The sequence below is a fragment of the Bombus vancouverensis genome, chromosome 14 (genome assembly GCF_051014615.1).
Source record: "Bombus vancouverensis nearcticus chromosome 14, iyBomVanc1_principal, whole genome shotgun sequence".
In the NCBI taxonomy this organism is placed as follows: domain Eukaryota; kingdom Metazoa; phylum Arthropoda; class Insecta; order Hymenoptera; family Apidae; genus Bombus; species Bombus vancouverensis.
Genome location: NC_134924.1, coordinates 6,126,883 through 6,142,977, shown reverse-complemented (window position 1 = coordinate 6,142,977; position 16,095 = coordinate 6,126,883). Strand labels below are relative to the sequence as shown.

At 38.2% G+C, this 16,095-nt stretch overlaps 2 protein-coding genes across 4 annotated transcripts in view; one reads left to right on the top strand and one right to left on the bottom strand.

Annotated features, from left to right (window-relative positions):
• LOC117157507 (trans-2,3-enoyl-CoA reductase Sc2) overlaps window positions 1-16,095 on the bottom strand; it is a 145,138-nt gene that overhangs the window by 843 nt on the left and 128,200 nt on the right. The window contains exons 3-6 of one of the 2 annotated variants that reach the window (XM_033335558.2): window positions 9,038-9,294; window positions 6,078-6,188; window positions 5,876-5,959; window positions 157-467 (exon numbers count right to left, since the gene is read on the bottom strand). In XM_033335558.2, coding sequence (XP_033191449.2) covers window positions 157-467; window positions 5,876-5,959; window positions 6,078-6,188; window positions 9,038-9,294 — 763 coding nt within the window. Of the gene's footprint in view, window positions 1-156; window positions 468-703; window positions 752-854; window positions 1,012-5,875; window positions 5,960-6,077; window positions 6,189-9,037; window positions 9,295-16,095 lie in introns of those variants that run through there. The other variant, XM_033335557.2, reaches the window with a different exon arrangement.
• LOC117157508 (small ribosomal subunit protein uS14) lies at window positions 2,634-3,440 on the top strand. 2 transcript variants are annotated; one of them, XM_033335559.2, is made up of 3 exons: window positions 2,634-2,792; window positions 3,153-3,252; window positions 3,347-3,440. In XM_033335559.2, exons 1-3 carry the CDS (start codon window positions 2,731-2,733, stop codon window positions 3,353-3,355), a joined length of 171 nt encoding a protein of 56 aa, XP_033191450.1. In that variant the 5' UTR covers window positions 2,634-2,730; the 3' UTR covers window positions 3,356-3,440. The 2 variants fall into 2 exon arrangements, with proteins under 2 accessions (XP_033191450.1, XP_033191452.1); XM_033335561.2 differs by lacking the exon at window positions 3,347-3,440 and having other exon boundaries at window positions 3,153-3,258.

Here is a 16,095-nt window from a genome sequence, read left to right as displayed (position 1 = left end):
AGCAGTTTAAAAGTAACATACTGATAATTTAACTGTAACTTATATTTACACAATAATAATTGATCTCTTATCATTATATCATTCAACCTCTAAGAAAAAAAGGTAATGAAATATTAGGATAAAATTTATTAAGAAGAATTTGTTAAATAAACTTACTGGACTACATTATTAATTTCAGATGCAGTTGCATCACCATAAAAAATCCATGCACGTTGATATATCCATAAATATAGAAATAATGGACCAGCATATTCCACTAAAAATACAGTTTTCCAACTAATCTGTGGTCCAAGATCTTTAAAGTATAACTTTCCACCACTAGAAATAGATAAATTCTTCAATGTATCTGAATCAGATAAAGCTTTTCCCTTAGCATCTAGTCTTAAACATTGTCTGTGAATATGTGGTGCTTTTTTTAGTTTAAATAATTCTTCTTTAATTTCTTTTATAGTTGTAGTAGGTTTCACCTATAAAAATGTAAAGTAAAATACGTCATTCAAGAAAACTTTTGTATTAGAAATTCAAGTTTATGTATATCGCTAGAAATTCATGCATATTAATCAGACTATTATGAATTATTGAGTATCGCATACATTATCTATTACATAAAAGTAATGGTTGATAAGTTTAATATATTTGTTAGAAGCTACAAATAATAATGTATGAAAATATTTATTTCATTTTTACTTGTTCATTTACTTACGGATACATTTGTTATGAATTTTGATGACTTCGCGGTCAATATTTGAATCTAAAAATATAAAAAAGATACATTGAATTATAGATTCTTTTAAATAAGAACTCGTTTATTATTGATTTTAATACATATACATATTTATACATATAATAAATACCTCCATTGTCGATATATAATAATTCTTTATTAATTAATAAAGACTTTGTAACTCCACTGTGTGAAGAACTGAACGACTACTACTACTTCCAGAACACTACACTACATACTGCGCTTACGGCCAGGTCAGAGAAAAATGTATAATGCAGCGCTGTGATCGTTTAATTTCAATTGTACAAAGTTCAATTTTTTTCTGATGACCAATGAATTCTTTTCACGTATAATTTTTAAAATGACATTCATGATATTATTGAAAATTGTCAGTACTTATATTCTTTAACATTTCGAAATATTTGCAACAATTTATATTAATGATATTTCCTTTGTAAATACATTGTACTATTTTTCATATTCTGCATTTCTAAAGTTGATATAAGACGATCACAAAAAGACATTTATGTTATTTTTGTGTCTGAGACATACATATAAGAGTTCTTACGACAAAAGTATTTGTAAAATATGTTAACATTAATTAACACCGAAGGTGGTATTTATAGATTGCGTAGAAAATCAAAAATTGATGCAAATGGAATTTATTTAGAGTAGTTAAAAAAGTTAATATATATATATAAGAATTAATAAGAATTTCTTATATGTTAAGAAATGTATGTTTATTAATTTGCAATGTTTTACTGATAATATGCATATAAATTGTTTAAGATATTATTCTTAGATGTCGCTACTATACCTTTCACAATGTAGATTTCTACGGTGACATCGAAGACTAGACCATAGACAATAAAATAGATGTGATATGCGATTCTTCTTCGTGTTGCATGTGACGTTATCGATTCAGTATAGTAGTGGGTTGAATCGAAACTATATTTTCCTATGAAATTACAAATAAGATGTATAATAGGACAGCTTGCAAAGAAAGTATAGAATCCTATACTTCTGCAACTGATTAAAGTCGTAATTCTGGTACAAACTCGTAAAATCCAAACTCGTAAATTCCAAAATTGGGTGACTCTTATCTCTATTTTTTATTAAACAGTTTTTTAAACAAATCCAAGTAATATTTTTTCGCATCCATAATTCACTTTCAAGGGGCAATAAATTCAATGAAACTACGAAATCTGTGACCGTGTATGACTTTTGCAAAAAACTATTGATGTAGTTTAATTTCTATAAAAAGTATATTTCTCTGAAAGCGTCTGAATTTTTATGAAGTTACACTGAACTTCGATGATATTTGTCACTCCTTTAAACTGAATCATCGCTACTAAAAAAATGTCTTGCATCTGTTAATGGTATCATCATTCTGTAAAAAGTTAAACAAAATCGGTGTTTTTTAATTGGGTAATTTTCGTAGACCGCGGGGTCTCTCAAAATGCGGGGCTGGGTTTCAGTGAACGCGCTGAACCTGCCTTGCGACGGCCCTGACTATATGTACATATTTTTATATAAAAATTAGACTGCGGCTTTTTATGTATTTATAGAAAACCTAAAAATGTAAAAAAGTTTAGGATACTTACAATGTGGAAAAATCTCTGCTAAGTTCCATTGTTATAAATGACGGTCCGTAAAAGTATAAAATTACATAAATATCCACAGTTCAATAATAATAATAATAGTATATATGTATATTATAACAATAAAGACATGTAATAAGTACAAGTTCTTTTTGATGTTATGTGATGTTTATATTGAATTTTTTTTTATTTATTTATTAAAATTACAATCAATTCTCGCGTTGAGAAGTTTATATTGAATAACGTTCAAACATTGGCGAGAATCGTTCTAGAGTACGCTAGTGTGCCTAACGTTGCGTCGCAGAGGTTTCTGGCCATTTCTTGCCATTTCGATTTTAGACGAAGAAGTGGACGTTAGAAGAAGAGGTTAGAATTTTAGACGATTACAGTTTGGTAATCTGAAAAATGGGTTTTCAAAATATTTGGTACTCGCACCCAAGAAAATATGGACAAGGATCTAGATCCTGGTAAGTATTACTATTTTGTATTATATTTTTAAATTGTAGACAAATCAATTTATATCATAAAGTTACATATATGCAATAGACCGTGTGTCCACGTTTATATTTTCCCAGTAAAAGAAGATATTTTTATAGCTTTTAGTGTAGGTTATTTAAGATAATTTAAAAATATGAACTACTTTATTATCACTATAATTAAAAAGAAAATTCATATCTTGCTTAAAAATATGATTTCTACATTTTTCGACCATAACCTCAATGTAGTATGTATTATGCATAGTATTTATACTTATTATTAGACTGCCGTAGTCTATTTATAATAGCGTTCTTTCAATGTGTAATTAATCATATTATGTTATTTTACAGTCGTGCTTGTGCGAACAAGCATGGTTTGATAAGAAAATATGGATTAAACATCTGTCGCCAATGTTTTCGCGAATATGCTGCCGACATTGGCTTTAAAAAGGTATAAAATTTGAATTCTTCTATGTTTACAGATATATTTCTAATATATATAACGATTAAATATTATATCTAAATCAATCTCTTTTTATTTACAGCTGGATTAACAACAATGAAATAGCTAATTGGATAATATTTATATTCATCTTTATTTATATATGAGATACAATAAAATGAAATTTTTCTACTAAACATATTTGTGTCATTAATTTTAATATATTATAACTAAATTAAGATTAAAACATTAGATTTTCTAGTAAAATATTGTATAAGACTATAAAAGATATGATAGCAACCGTTGCATTCAGATCCTCTTTAACCGTTTTAGTGCCAGGGGTTTTTAACACTAAACCTATCGACACTTCGTGTATGTCTATTCCTACCGTGTGCGGTCAAAATAATGATTAAAGAAGTAATAGTTTTTATAATTTAACCTAGATAATGGTTAATTTATAACTAATTGTATGTCGGAGATGAAAGGACACCGGAGCCTTCCCTCTGGAACTTCGGGAAAATCCGTAAAATTGTAATTAAAGCTTACAGTTGTAATTAAACAATTTGCCGTCATTCTGCCCAATTGTACTTGGTTGCGATTTGTGATAATAAACTTGGGCTCAAGGCGACCATCAGCCGCCGAACGTAGCCGTGGTCAACGGGACGGACGCTTTGTCTAACAAAGGTATGGAGTGATATTATGACCCTCATTAAAGGAAATACCCATAGAGGTACCTGGCAGTAAAACATGCCAACGGTTCCTTCGGACAATGAATACCAGATGTTGAGGCACTTACATAGCACAAGTTCAGTTAGCCCGAGGACCCGCTATAAAACCTGGGTTTTTTCGGTAATTAAGATTTTTCAAACGGACAGGCAGGTTTGGGACTTGCATCTATTTCTCTCCAAACTGTCCCATTGGTTCCAGTTTCGATACGTTGGTTCTCTACATCAGTCTCACCTTTTGCTGTCAACGATAATTTCCTTTTTCCTTTTTGCCCTGGACTTATTTATAATATTCAACTCTGATTCGGTTGTAAATAGCTTTTCATGTGTTTCCATGCCGTCTTCAGTTGCTGAAGTTTCTTGTTCATCGCACACTGAACGGTCTTCTTCTATGTCCGTAATTTTTTTTTTAATAATTTTTTTTTTTAAATGTCTTCACACGTCTAGGGTAAACATTTATCACGGAATAATACCATGTACGGAATACAAAATTATTGTCAAATTTGATATGCTTTACTTTTCCTTTTATAACAACTTTACATAAAACGCTCTGAGATGCTTTCTGTCTGAGTTTTAGAGATAACAAGTTTAGATGTCGACTAATTGATTAACAGACTGAGATGTATTCTAGTCGAAAGGACAATAGCAAGTTAGAATATAGTCTGTGACGGCGATATTTATACAAAAATATTGATAAGTATTGGCCGTTCTCCACCAACGGTTACTCGAGGATGCAGTTGGGAAAGTTTTTCCCGTGTTTTATAGCGATGAGCAATAACCCTAAGAAACTTCTCGACTTTTAAAATGTTTGTAACAATGGACTGTAAAAAATGCTAAATTTTATGGCGGTTCCTTAGGATTATTATGAGCCTGAATTGATATATCTTGACAGCTGATGGCCATCTTAGTCGAGGGATGGATTATGTTTTATGACAAGATTACGGGTGCAACTGTATTTTTTCTGCACGAGGGTCTAGGATTTGGTAACGAATCCTAGCGGCTGGCATTTGTCGCTGACGCGTTGTTGTAGAACCGTTCCTATGGATTTGCCAATTTGAATTTGATGTACCAACATTGTGGCGTCAGCGAGAGCACGTTTCGATTCGCGAAAACTGTTTTCGATTTGTACCGACCACTCGATGGTCGCGTTGCCTTTTTTCGCACCTTTTACCGGATTCCGGCAAACGCGCTAAACCTGTTTTGCGCCGGCCCTGACTCTACATGAAGGTACAACTTCTTCTTTGATGATTGTTGATATCAGGGCTCGCGTTTGCATATCTCGGGTGTTTAAATAAGGAGCAGCGATAGATACGGAAGTTCTTAGTAATTATATCGATAAAACAGCATGACGTCGGTAAGCTGATGTTACAAAAGTCACGTCTATTCTGTAGGTTGCTGGTATAATCACTGACGAGTCGTCTGTGATAATTCGTATGTATAACATGCCACTTAATGTTACGTTTATCCTGTCCTTAGTCAATGCATGTATTTATTCAATGACTGGCAATAACTGGCGGTGAGATGGCTCCGTCGGTAACTGGTTTCTGTCAAGAATACTACTTACTTGATAAAGACTATGTGTATACGGTACACATATTCATGCATATATATTTTTTAATTTAATGCTAAAATGTAAATGTATATACACACATATATGGCATATAGAGCCGAGAGTAGATCATCTTCATAATTTTGTTAGTTAAAATAATAAGGATTTTGTTAATAGAGTTTGTGATAAAAATAAGAGATATTTTGTTAAGTGAAATTTATTGTTACAGAAGTAGATTACCAGTAAGATTTGGTAGCATAAAATTACCAAATGATACGACCATTAAAATTATCGACGCGTTCTTGATACGGATTATCTCGATACGAAGAACGATAAATTTAAAATTTCCTTAAATTACACCAGTGGCTTTCCTATACTGACCGAAATGTTCCAGATACTGTTGTATCGTATCCAATGGTTGATAAATATCGTTCATTCGGTTCTATAAAAAGACGAGAAACTTGAATTATTTTTTCAGCGGAGAACATTGTTGACTATCGAAAGCAAACAGTGTTGACGCACGCTGTCTCTCCGAAAAAGCATGTTATTCATTAAATTACCTGCAAATACTGCGGTGCTTGATTGGACACGGTAGATCCGAGGAATCCTTGTAAAAATTCACGCATCAATTCCCATGCACTTCCGGGAACCACGCAGGGTCTATATTCCACCTATGAAACATGGAAAACAATTATTCAATATATATTCAGAAATAATCAACAGGTACACGGTACTTGATGTACCTTTTTCGATTTTTCACCACGGTTCTTTTATTTTGCCTCGATATGTCTTATTTTCAGAGAAATTATTTCCAGACGCAATCGAAACGACGGAAAGAGGAAATCTGTGAAAAAGTAAAGACACAGAATGCAAGTGGAAAGAAACGATAACAGGACGTGATTAACGCAATCGAAAGTTAAGCTTGTTTCTCGCCCTGACGACAGGATATCTCCGGTTCGAAGAAAGCGCGAACGCTCGAGGGAACGTCTTCCGGTTTGCGGCATACGTCAACCACCGACACGCTTTTCTTGCTCCACGAACTTGTTTAGCAAGTAATTCTCTGATCGAAAGCGCCTCGTGGTGCGTTATGATTAACAGGCTGATTTGATTTGACTGCAAATGAGGCTGATTTAAATGTACAATAAAGAACGTGGTGACAGAAAGTCGTCACGTAAAAGGTGAAATATTTCATCTTTTATCGCAGCAAAATCGTCGATATTGTGAAAGCGTGTAAATGTCGCGGAGTATTATGTTACCCGCGTGAAATTGAAATTGAAATTGAAAGAAATTGAAACAACGTCCCTCTGAATGCAGTTTGCGGGAAGAATCGATCGCGACCGTGAACCATTCGCTCTTTTCGTTGCTCGTTTCTCTTTGCTTCGCGTTCGCCGATCAAGATCAGCTCAGGTATCATTTTTATCGAAATCGATTCCATTTTTATCTCATCTTTATTTATCAATTTGCGATTCGAGATGAAATTTAAAAGTAATTTAAAGCTTAGAAATCAGGAAGTTACGAATCCAGAGCTCAGAGATCGGCAGCCTACGGATTCAGAGTTTAGAAATTGGAAAATTACGAATTCAAAACTTAGAAAGCGGGAAGTTGCGAATTCCGAGCTCAGAGCTCAGAGATCGCCAAGCTATCAAGTCATAGCTTACAAATTGAGAAGTTACGAGGTCGAAGTTAACAAATTGAAAAATTACGAATCCGAAGCTAAGAAATTGCGGAGCTATAAATTTCGTATCATTTTATTCCCAGTTTTTTAAACGTATAAGCTTTCAAAATCGTAAATTAAGAAACATCGCAAGTTTACAGGTCGTGAAACCTGCAACGACCATAGGATCATCTTTTTATGAAGAAGTAAACATGTACGCGCGACGGTTTTTCTTGCGTCGCAGAGAACGCGAAAGAACGTAGAAACAAGGAAGATGGTGACGCGGAGGAGCGTGAGTTAGTACGGTTCTACGGCGTGGTATTTTCTCTCTGGAAATTAATGGGGGAACAGGGGCTTTATCGTAACATATTCGACGTCGTGGTAGAGTACAAACGGCGCTGTTACCGATACAAATGGCTGGTGGATCGGTCGAAGGACCGCATCGTTGGTCCACCTTGTAGAATGGAAGTTACACCATTTTCACGCTATTGCGAGGCGACGTCCGATGACCGAGAAACATCCTCGCGTTAAAAACTCTGGTTACTATAGGTGGATTAATCATCGTTCTTTCAACTTCTTTAACAACGAGATTCATTAAATAATATTAAAGAAACCGTAAATCAAATGGTTAATAATGGAAATTTCAAAAGTTGAATTCTTTGCACTTAGAATTTGCCCGGATGCCGTTTAATTAATTTTTCGAGCTAACTGAATTCTAGATAGCAGTAATTAAAACAAGAAGCGTGTAACTTCAGTTTTTCGTTTTAATTAAAGAAGATTTCTTTTATAACTCGGAGCATCGACGGGGGTATATTTTCGAATATCCTTCAAACGAGATTCCAGTATTTTACCGCAAATTTTCTGATATTTCCTCGTATCGATTCACCTATCCCGTGCACCTATCGTACGTTCGCAGCTAGAATTTCACAGAAACGCGTTTGCGGTATCAGGCGAACGAAATCCTCGTGCGCGACAGTATGAAACGCCGCGGTCAGAAACGAGTCGAGAGCAACCGAAACGCGTTCTACGGAAACTCAATTTTTATTAAATCTCTGTTCAAACCCGATGCACTTGCAATTTAAAAGAGAAGCTCTATCGACGTGACAGTATTTCAATGCTTCGTATTTTATTCTAAATCTCTTAATGTTTCCTACGAAGCCACGTAACGTTGTATATTCGTAAAATTTATCTGCAAGTGTTGGGATATTCTTTCGTGGGCAAACGTGTGATATTTCGACGTTGTCAGTCGACGCGATATTGCAGTTGTGGGCAATCATCTGCGGCCAATTGATCGTACAAATCGAATCCTTCCAATATTCTCGATAGTCCGCACGCTTTCGCGAACATTTAATCGAAGTTTCATCGAAGCTCGATCGAAATAGAAAAGGAAGGTCCGCCTTTGGTGACGCTCGTAACGAACAGAGGTAATTCACGCGTGTACAACGAATCTCACGGTGGGCTAAAACTGTCGATCGATATTACTGCGACCGTCGTGTGATCGACAAGGCGTTGTGAAGTAGCGCAGGCTATTTCGCCGGTTTCCAAGTTTAATCGCCAGTTAATTAGCTGGCGTGATCCTTCGCAATCCCTTGGCAACGCGGCAGTCGGCTAGCCTGGTAACGAGTTTCGCGAATATCACCCGAGCTAGACATCTGCCGCGATTATTAATTCAACCGATTATCTGGCCGAAAGTTCTCTCTGCCTGCTATGAAAAGTTGCGAAACTCTGCCACCGCGAAGAAATGGAAAAGACGTCGTTTCATTTCGGAGTTCTTCCTTATTTTCGGGGTTAATTAGCTTCCTTCGGGATTAAAGATCGCTTAGAATCCATCAATCTCATTTGGTTCCGCTTGTAGATATCGCTTACCTCGACCAGAACGCCTTTGAAGTTCTGATTAATCGTCACGCTGCCGAGTTTCACGCAGAAATCGCCGATCTCGAATCGCGGTCCCTTCGATTCCATCTTTTGCATTTTGTTCGTGTAGACGCTCGACATCTTGTACATTAAGAGATCGAACAGACCATCCGCTATCAGTGGCACCACTTTGTTCCCCGATTCTAGAATCGCGAAGGCTGACGCTGGCTGCTCCGAGTTGTGCAGGACGTGGAGAGTTCGTTGAGCACCTTCGACAAATAAAAAAAGAAAAACATAGAATCAACTTTTCTAACATGCACGGAAGCCAGCTTTTCCCCTCCTTTTTCGTATAAATGCAAATATACAAATATAAATAATTTGCTACGAGGATATTCGATAAATTGTTTAATTCTTTCGTGCGGATATTAGACACAGTCGTGAACTTTCAGTTCGTACCACGAGCGATTCTCCATTGAAAATTCCTTTGTTCTTTCACAATCGAGTGTCAATCGCGTACCCGTTTGTCTAACGAGATTAATCAAATTGATAAAAGACACAGCTGGCCGATTTAACATCCGACAAATTCATACGTACATTTATTTCGATAGTCTGTCATTTTCTCGTGTTACTTTGTCGTATACGCTGTAACGACTTGCTCTGCGACGGTAGAAACTTTTAGGTCACTTCTTAGACGTTCGTGTCTTACGTATGACAGCGCGTTGACAATTGCTCTTAAGATAGACTGTACGGGAAGCAAGTGCAACAGAGACGTGGAATCGCGCTCGATGATGTACGTCCAGGCTTAGTATGCTGCAAGTTGCTTCTGTTTACACCGGTATGCACGTGGATATAACGCGACCGAGCTAAACTTGGACGCAACTTGAAGTTCAGCCGAGGCTACGTGCAACTTCTATCCGGGCTCGTATGTTGTCAACTTGTACGATGAATCTCCGGACGCGAAAACTATCGGGATTGGCCGGCACGACGATCTCTATCCCCTCGTTTTCCGATAAATTTCCAATTCCCCAGACGGCTAGTTAACGAGAACTAATATCCGCGGTTTAGTCGATTCGCCTATTTCCTGCGACTTCCTCTTCTCTGCCTAACAGGAGGAAAACAAACTTTCTCGTCCGCTTTCCGTCAGTGATTTATCATAACTATGTTCTTCCAAAGCTAGGGAAATATCTGGAAATGATATTTTTCGGGGAACTTGGAATCGTAAGTTCGGCGTATCTTTCATGCAAGATCGAGATTGCCTTTGAATAATTTTTAAAAAACGAAGCAATTTTTATTAATCCTCCCTTTGCACGGATTATATATTTTGATATACTCGACGCTCGATATTAATTGGAAGGAAGCAATATCGGTCACGTTGATCGTGTCACAGTATTTGTCGCTAATTTGCTCGATATTTTTAAGGACTGTCGTCAAGTTTTTCTTATTGCAAGTTACCCGCTGGAATATACAAATTCCGTGAAAAAATGATTCTGTTCAGGCGAACAATCGAGAGAAAACGAGAAACGCGGCGCGGACGAGCCGATTCCATCATTTTCACGTTTCAATCAGTCGGTTGGATGTAAACAATTATACCGTCATCCGCGATTTCGCGTAATACGAGGGGATTAAAGTCGATCAATTGAAGCCGACAGAAGATGATAATGTAGTTGGAGCTTGATGCAGCGAATAATAAAATCAGACAGGATCGATTTATACGCGGGGTGAAATGGAAATCTGACAGGTTCGAAGCTGCATTTCGTTATGTGAAATGAGATTATTTTGCCGTTTTCAGAATTGAAATTAACAGCAAGCGATAATGCGTTTACAATGACAATTCTATGCAGCGCCGCGCGTTGCTTTTGTCAGTCATTTACAACTTTTTCATTCTACGCCTTTCCTTTCTTTTTTTCCATCGTGCAACGTATAAATTCCCTTTTTACGGCCGCTAAATTCGTCCAGCTTTATTCAACAGATTCGTAACGTTTTTTGCAATTACGTATGGTAGCTGGTGCGCGTCTCTGCTCTCAATGAAATTAATTCCCCGACACATGGTGGCATTTGTTGGGATCCAAAATTCTACTCTGTGGTATGTTAGTGCTTTGTTTAACGAAACCGTATTACTTTTTGTAATCACGCGACGCCACGATCCTCCCTCAAATCTCGTACGATAGAACGAGGTGAAAGAAAGATTCGATTACGAGTAATTCGCCGCGTGATGCGCCGGATCTCGCGTGTATCAAGATTAATACCAGGCCAGACAGAGACATACGACGTGCGAACTCCACTGAATATTCATAATTCATCCGACATAACCCCTCACCTGGTTTGTCCACCATAATAACAGGCCATTGCCGCGTGCAAACGCATGAATTATTTACGGCTTAAATTATAACACACCCTCTACGCGCCGTCAAATGACAAAATTCTTAATTACGGATCGCGGAATCCGCGGACAGTTTTATGCTCTTTAATTGCACACCACTTTACGCCCTTATTTATTGCCGCCGGTTGTACATAATAACGTAAACGTAATCGTTTTTATCTGTTTTCTCGCTTTAATAAAGGGACGACCGCGTCTTCTGGCAAGATACGAAGTAAGATACGAAGTAAGGATGCCCACAATCCTTCCACGTTTTATCTTATATCAGGATGAGATGTTTGTTTCAAACGGCGATATTTAACGCATCGATTTTACGAATAGAATAGTCGTTTGATTATCCACATGTCTACGCGAGATGTAAAAGCGTAGAGTTGCGTTCGAGAGGTCTGTAAACTGTCGATTTGTAACCTGGCAAATCGATAGCTGAGGATTACCTTTCGTAAAGATTCGCTGTATTTTCTCAGGTTACGAAAACCTATCGCGACAGATGATAAAATTAAAATGAATTAATTACGAAGCTAAATGGATGACACTCTTAAGGATCGAAACTGGTGATAGTTGAATTTTGACTTTAGCTTGCCAATGAACGTTATTAATTATGCAAAAGGTGTGAAACCGGGTACAAGGAATAATCTAAATCTAAGCCAAAGGTAATCGATATCGTGTTATAGTCTTTACAGAGATACGTCTGTTGAGAAAAGTCTAAGCTGCTACACAGCCTTAGTTTTTAATGAACTTCGTGCGCGTGAAGCCAAGTGTGAGAAAGATACGCGTAATTTTCTGAAAATGTGGTAAAAGCAAGTGAAGTGGAAATTAAATAAAATCCATGTACAGGTAATTAAACGAAAGGCCTGTGCAATGTAATAATTAAGATAATCACATGGGCACGATGTACGCGTCAGAATCGTGCGTTGCGTAACGAGAAGGATTCGTCGAAAGTGAGCTTCGAAAGGGGAGATTTTGTCGATACAACGTACGCGCGCGGCGTGCAAGAGCTGCGACCTATTTCCGCTTCCATAATTTCCCGAAAACAATGGGAACGCACGGGCGGCAATTCGGATTAACGAACAGGCTGATTAGAAACATCCTTTCCGCTCCTCCGCCGCTTTCTGCGGGGTAATTCACGCCAGCGACCGTGTACGGCCCTGTGACGCGCCGCATGCCGCATTCCGCATCGTCTGCATCGCACGTATGCATCGCGACACGGATGTACGGCAGCTGCAGGAGCCGCAAATGTGACCCGCCACCCCCAGCATCCGCAAGGATCGCTAACAGGAGCAATAACATCTTATCGGTGTAATGACCCCGAAATAAATTTGTAGCGGCTACGTTACAGCCAAACTGATCCTTCGACTAATTCATACAATTTAATCAAAGTTATTAGTACAGTTATCAGTTAGTCGTTTCTGTTCGATCAAAGATACCTCAGCCTCTGCCAGTAGCCAGTGTCTGCTTCGTTTTTGACGAAATTCCCAATTATTAGATAGTAATTTGCTTAATGTTTAAACAGCGTGTTTAAAAAATGTCTAGATCAATACATAACTGCATTTAGCGTTCTAAAAGATAGACGGGTTGACCTCGTGAATTTATTTTATTACGGTAGAACCTCGTTTGTCCGAATAGTTCGAGGGTGACGGTAGTTTGCATAACCGGATAGTTGGGATAATAGAGACTCACTTAGGAGTTCGTTTATCGGAAGTTGCGTCTGAATTTGTTTGCATGAACGAGGTGCGGATGAGCGAGGTTCTACCGTACAAGGAGTCATTCTACATGCAGTATGTCGATAGTTTGAAAGGGAGAAGACGCAGGAGTGCTCCGGCAGCAATTCGAAAGAGGTCCCGGAGCACTCCTCTCAGGCGTTAGGTAGGCCACTGTGGGGTTTTAGTCGGTGAGAGTCCGACATCACCTCGCCGCTCTTCTGGGAGCGGCGGGGTTTCCATGAGGATTTACCCACGTAAAAAAAGAAAGATAAAAAAGTATGTCGATAGTTGAAATAACAGTAAATATCAAGGTGAATTGAAAAAGAAACAATTCTCAGGGTTGATCAGCCTGGTCTCTGAGTGAGCCACTTATAAATGACGATGTTCAGACATTCGGATGACCAGATATCTGTAGATGTAAACGTCCTGACAAACAGTGGCAACGTGTAGAAATTCCTGGAAATTGCTGACTAACCTTGCGAGTGTAGCGATTGATCTGTTGTGCAGTACGCACGTATCTGTCATACGATGAACAGTAAATATCAAGGTGAATTGAAAAAGAAACAATTCTCAGGGTTGATCAGCCTGGTCTCTGAGTGAGCCACTTATAAATGACGATGTTCAGACATTCGGATGACCAGATATTTGTAGATGTAAACGTCCTGACAAACGGTGGCAACGTGTAGAAATTCCTGGAAATTGCTGACTAACCTTGCGAGTGTCGCGATTGATCTGTCGTGCAGTACGCACGTATCTGACATATGATATCTTTCGACAATAAATATTTTTAAATAGGGAAGCTTGCGATCGAAGAGTAACTATTATTACAAGACACGTTAAACGTAATTTTCGTACAACGAAACTTGAGAAGTTCAATAGTTTGGAAGAATACCACAACCTGCAATCGCGAAAGGGAAAAACGAAAGAGGCACGCAGATTTGCCACCCACGCGTTGAATTGCGTGTGGCAAAAAATTAATCTGTCCATCGATCGCCAGAGAAGGTAATCGGGGATATCGGGTGTATTCGGCACTCTGCACGTCCAGCTTCGCAATTGCAGCTCGTTATCGCAGCACGTCCGATAGCCGTGAAATAGGTCTCATAAAAAACGGCAGTTAGTAACGAATTACGAGATAAAGTTGGTCAGGGTATCGACCACGCGGTTCCCATCTCAGCCCGCAAATTCTTCGACTGTAATACCACCCCGCCAAACGTATTTGCGATCCGTTACCTCTTCTCATCGCGTTTCGTTCCTTTGTTTTTATTCCTCTGCCATTTCCTTCCGTTCTATCCTTGCCTTTATCTGAAATCGTTTCACTTTCTATCCCAGGGTTGTTCTTCTTCGCCCTGTTATACACCATTCTCGCAATCTATCGCGTTTGAGTTTTATCGTTACGATGCAGGTCCAGACGTGGCCATTAATTATTACTCTCATTGAGCGATCGCGCCGCTGAGATTGCACCTGTCTTTGTCCGCAGTTATCAGCCGCGTTAATCGAATTTCGGGGCGAGAACATCGCGGATCCGCGAGCATTTTGCTTCACGGTTGCTCACGTGGCCGCTGGAAATTATTAACGGAGCGTTACTGTACGAAGCGGCGAATTATTTGGTCGATAAATGGAGTTACGTGCTGGCCCGGCTCACAATGCGGCTTTTCCGATTTTCATCTTATTATATTATCGATGATATCGACCAGTCTGTAAGTGAATGATATAAATGTAAATAAATATAACAATTCCAAAATCGATAGAGGATTAGTAAAAAATCGTTTGTACATGAAAATCTAATCGTTTGGAAAATATGATTTCCAATTGAAAATTTCCCTTTTTCCTTGAAGGGCAGTTTTAAAAAGCGATTCAAACCACCCTGTAATTTTGATTGTTACGTGTCAAGAAGATATTGTATATGTAATTCTTTTCTCCTGTAAACTTTCATACCGGATTTCATTCCTATTTTTTTAATAAAATCCATTCGCACTCGCGACTCGGTTGATGTATTGCAAGAAAATTGCAAAGGTTACGCCGAAACTCTGTGCTTTACTAAGTGTCAGCGCGATATCTAAGTAAAGGAAAGAGAGGATAAATGATTTCTGTACTTACGAAAAAATGGGAATATCGTTCCCGACATCCGCGCTATCAATTTGAACGTCACCGTGTGTGGTTACACGAAGGAATAAATGTCCAGGATATTTGAACCGAGCCAGAGACTGGGGAAAATACTAACAGAGATTTGATAAACATACTTTCACTCGCTTCTGATCTTCCGACATCAAGTTTTAGGAAAATTGCACGTAATATACGTTTTTCGATATTTGTCCCGGATCCTCGTTCAAATGCCGCACCGTGGATCGCGTGAACGTGGCCCGCGAATTTTCATCTTTCCCCCGAATCGTTCAAGTGCCGCGGTCGACGAATTAATACGCACTGGATGGAACGTCCATCTCTAATTTATTGTCCATATCGAGGCACTTGCACGTATCGGGTCAGCGGATCGCGTCGCTCTAGTTTGAAACGTCTATGATAAAATATCGGTAATATTGCTGCCTCGATAGTCACGCCGAAGTCTGGCTGTTCGCCGAGAGTTTTGCAACTGGACGCGGAGAGGTTCTTGCACTGTGTACAAGTCGCTTCTAAAGTGGTTTCACTTGCAGCAGTTAGAATTAAACGTAATAGATGTTCAATTGTGTACGATGCGATAAGAAATAGTTTACCTAGGAGCATGAAACAAGGCTGAATTATATAATTACGTAGATCAGAATAAATAGATTGAGATGGAAATAACAATTGTCATATATCGATTTCTTGACTTTTCATTCTGATCAAACGCTTTTTCTTTGCTTTCGACACGTACCGTACAAATTGAGACTGTGTTTCGGAAATCGTGCTATCATAAGAATAAGATCTTCGTATTATTTGCAGGAGATACAATAGAAATTTAAACGATTTACAGACGAAACCGACTTGTTCGAGGAATTTGAACGGACGACTAAAAGCGT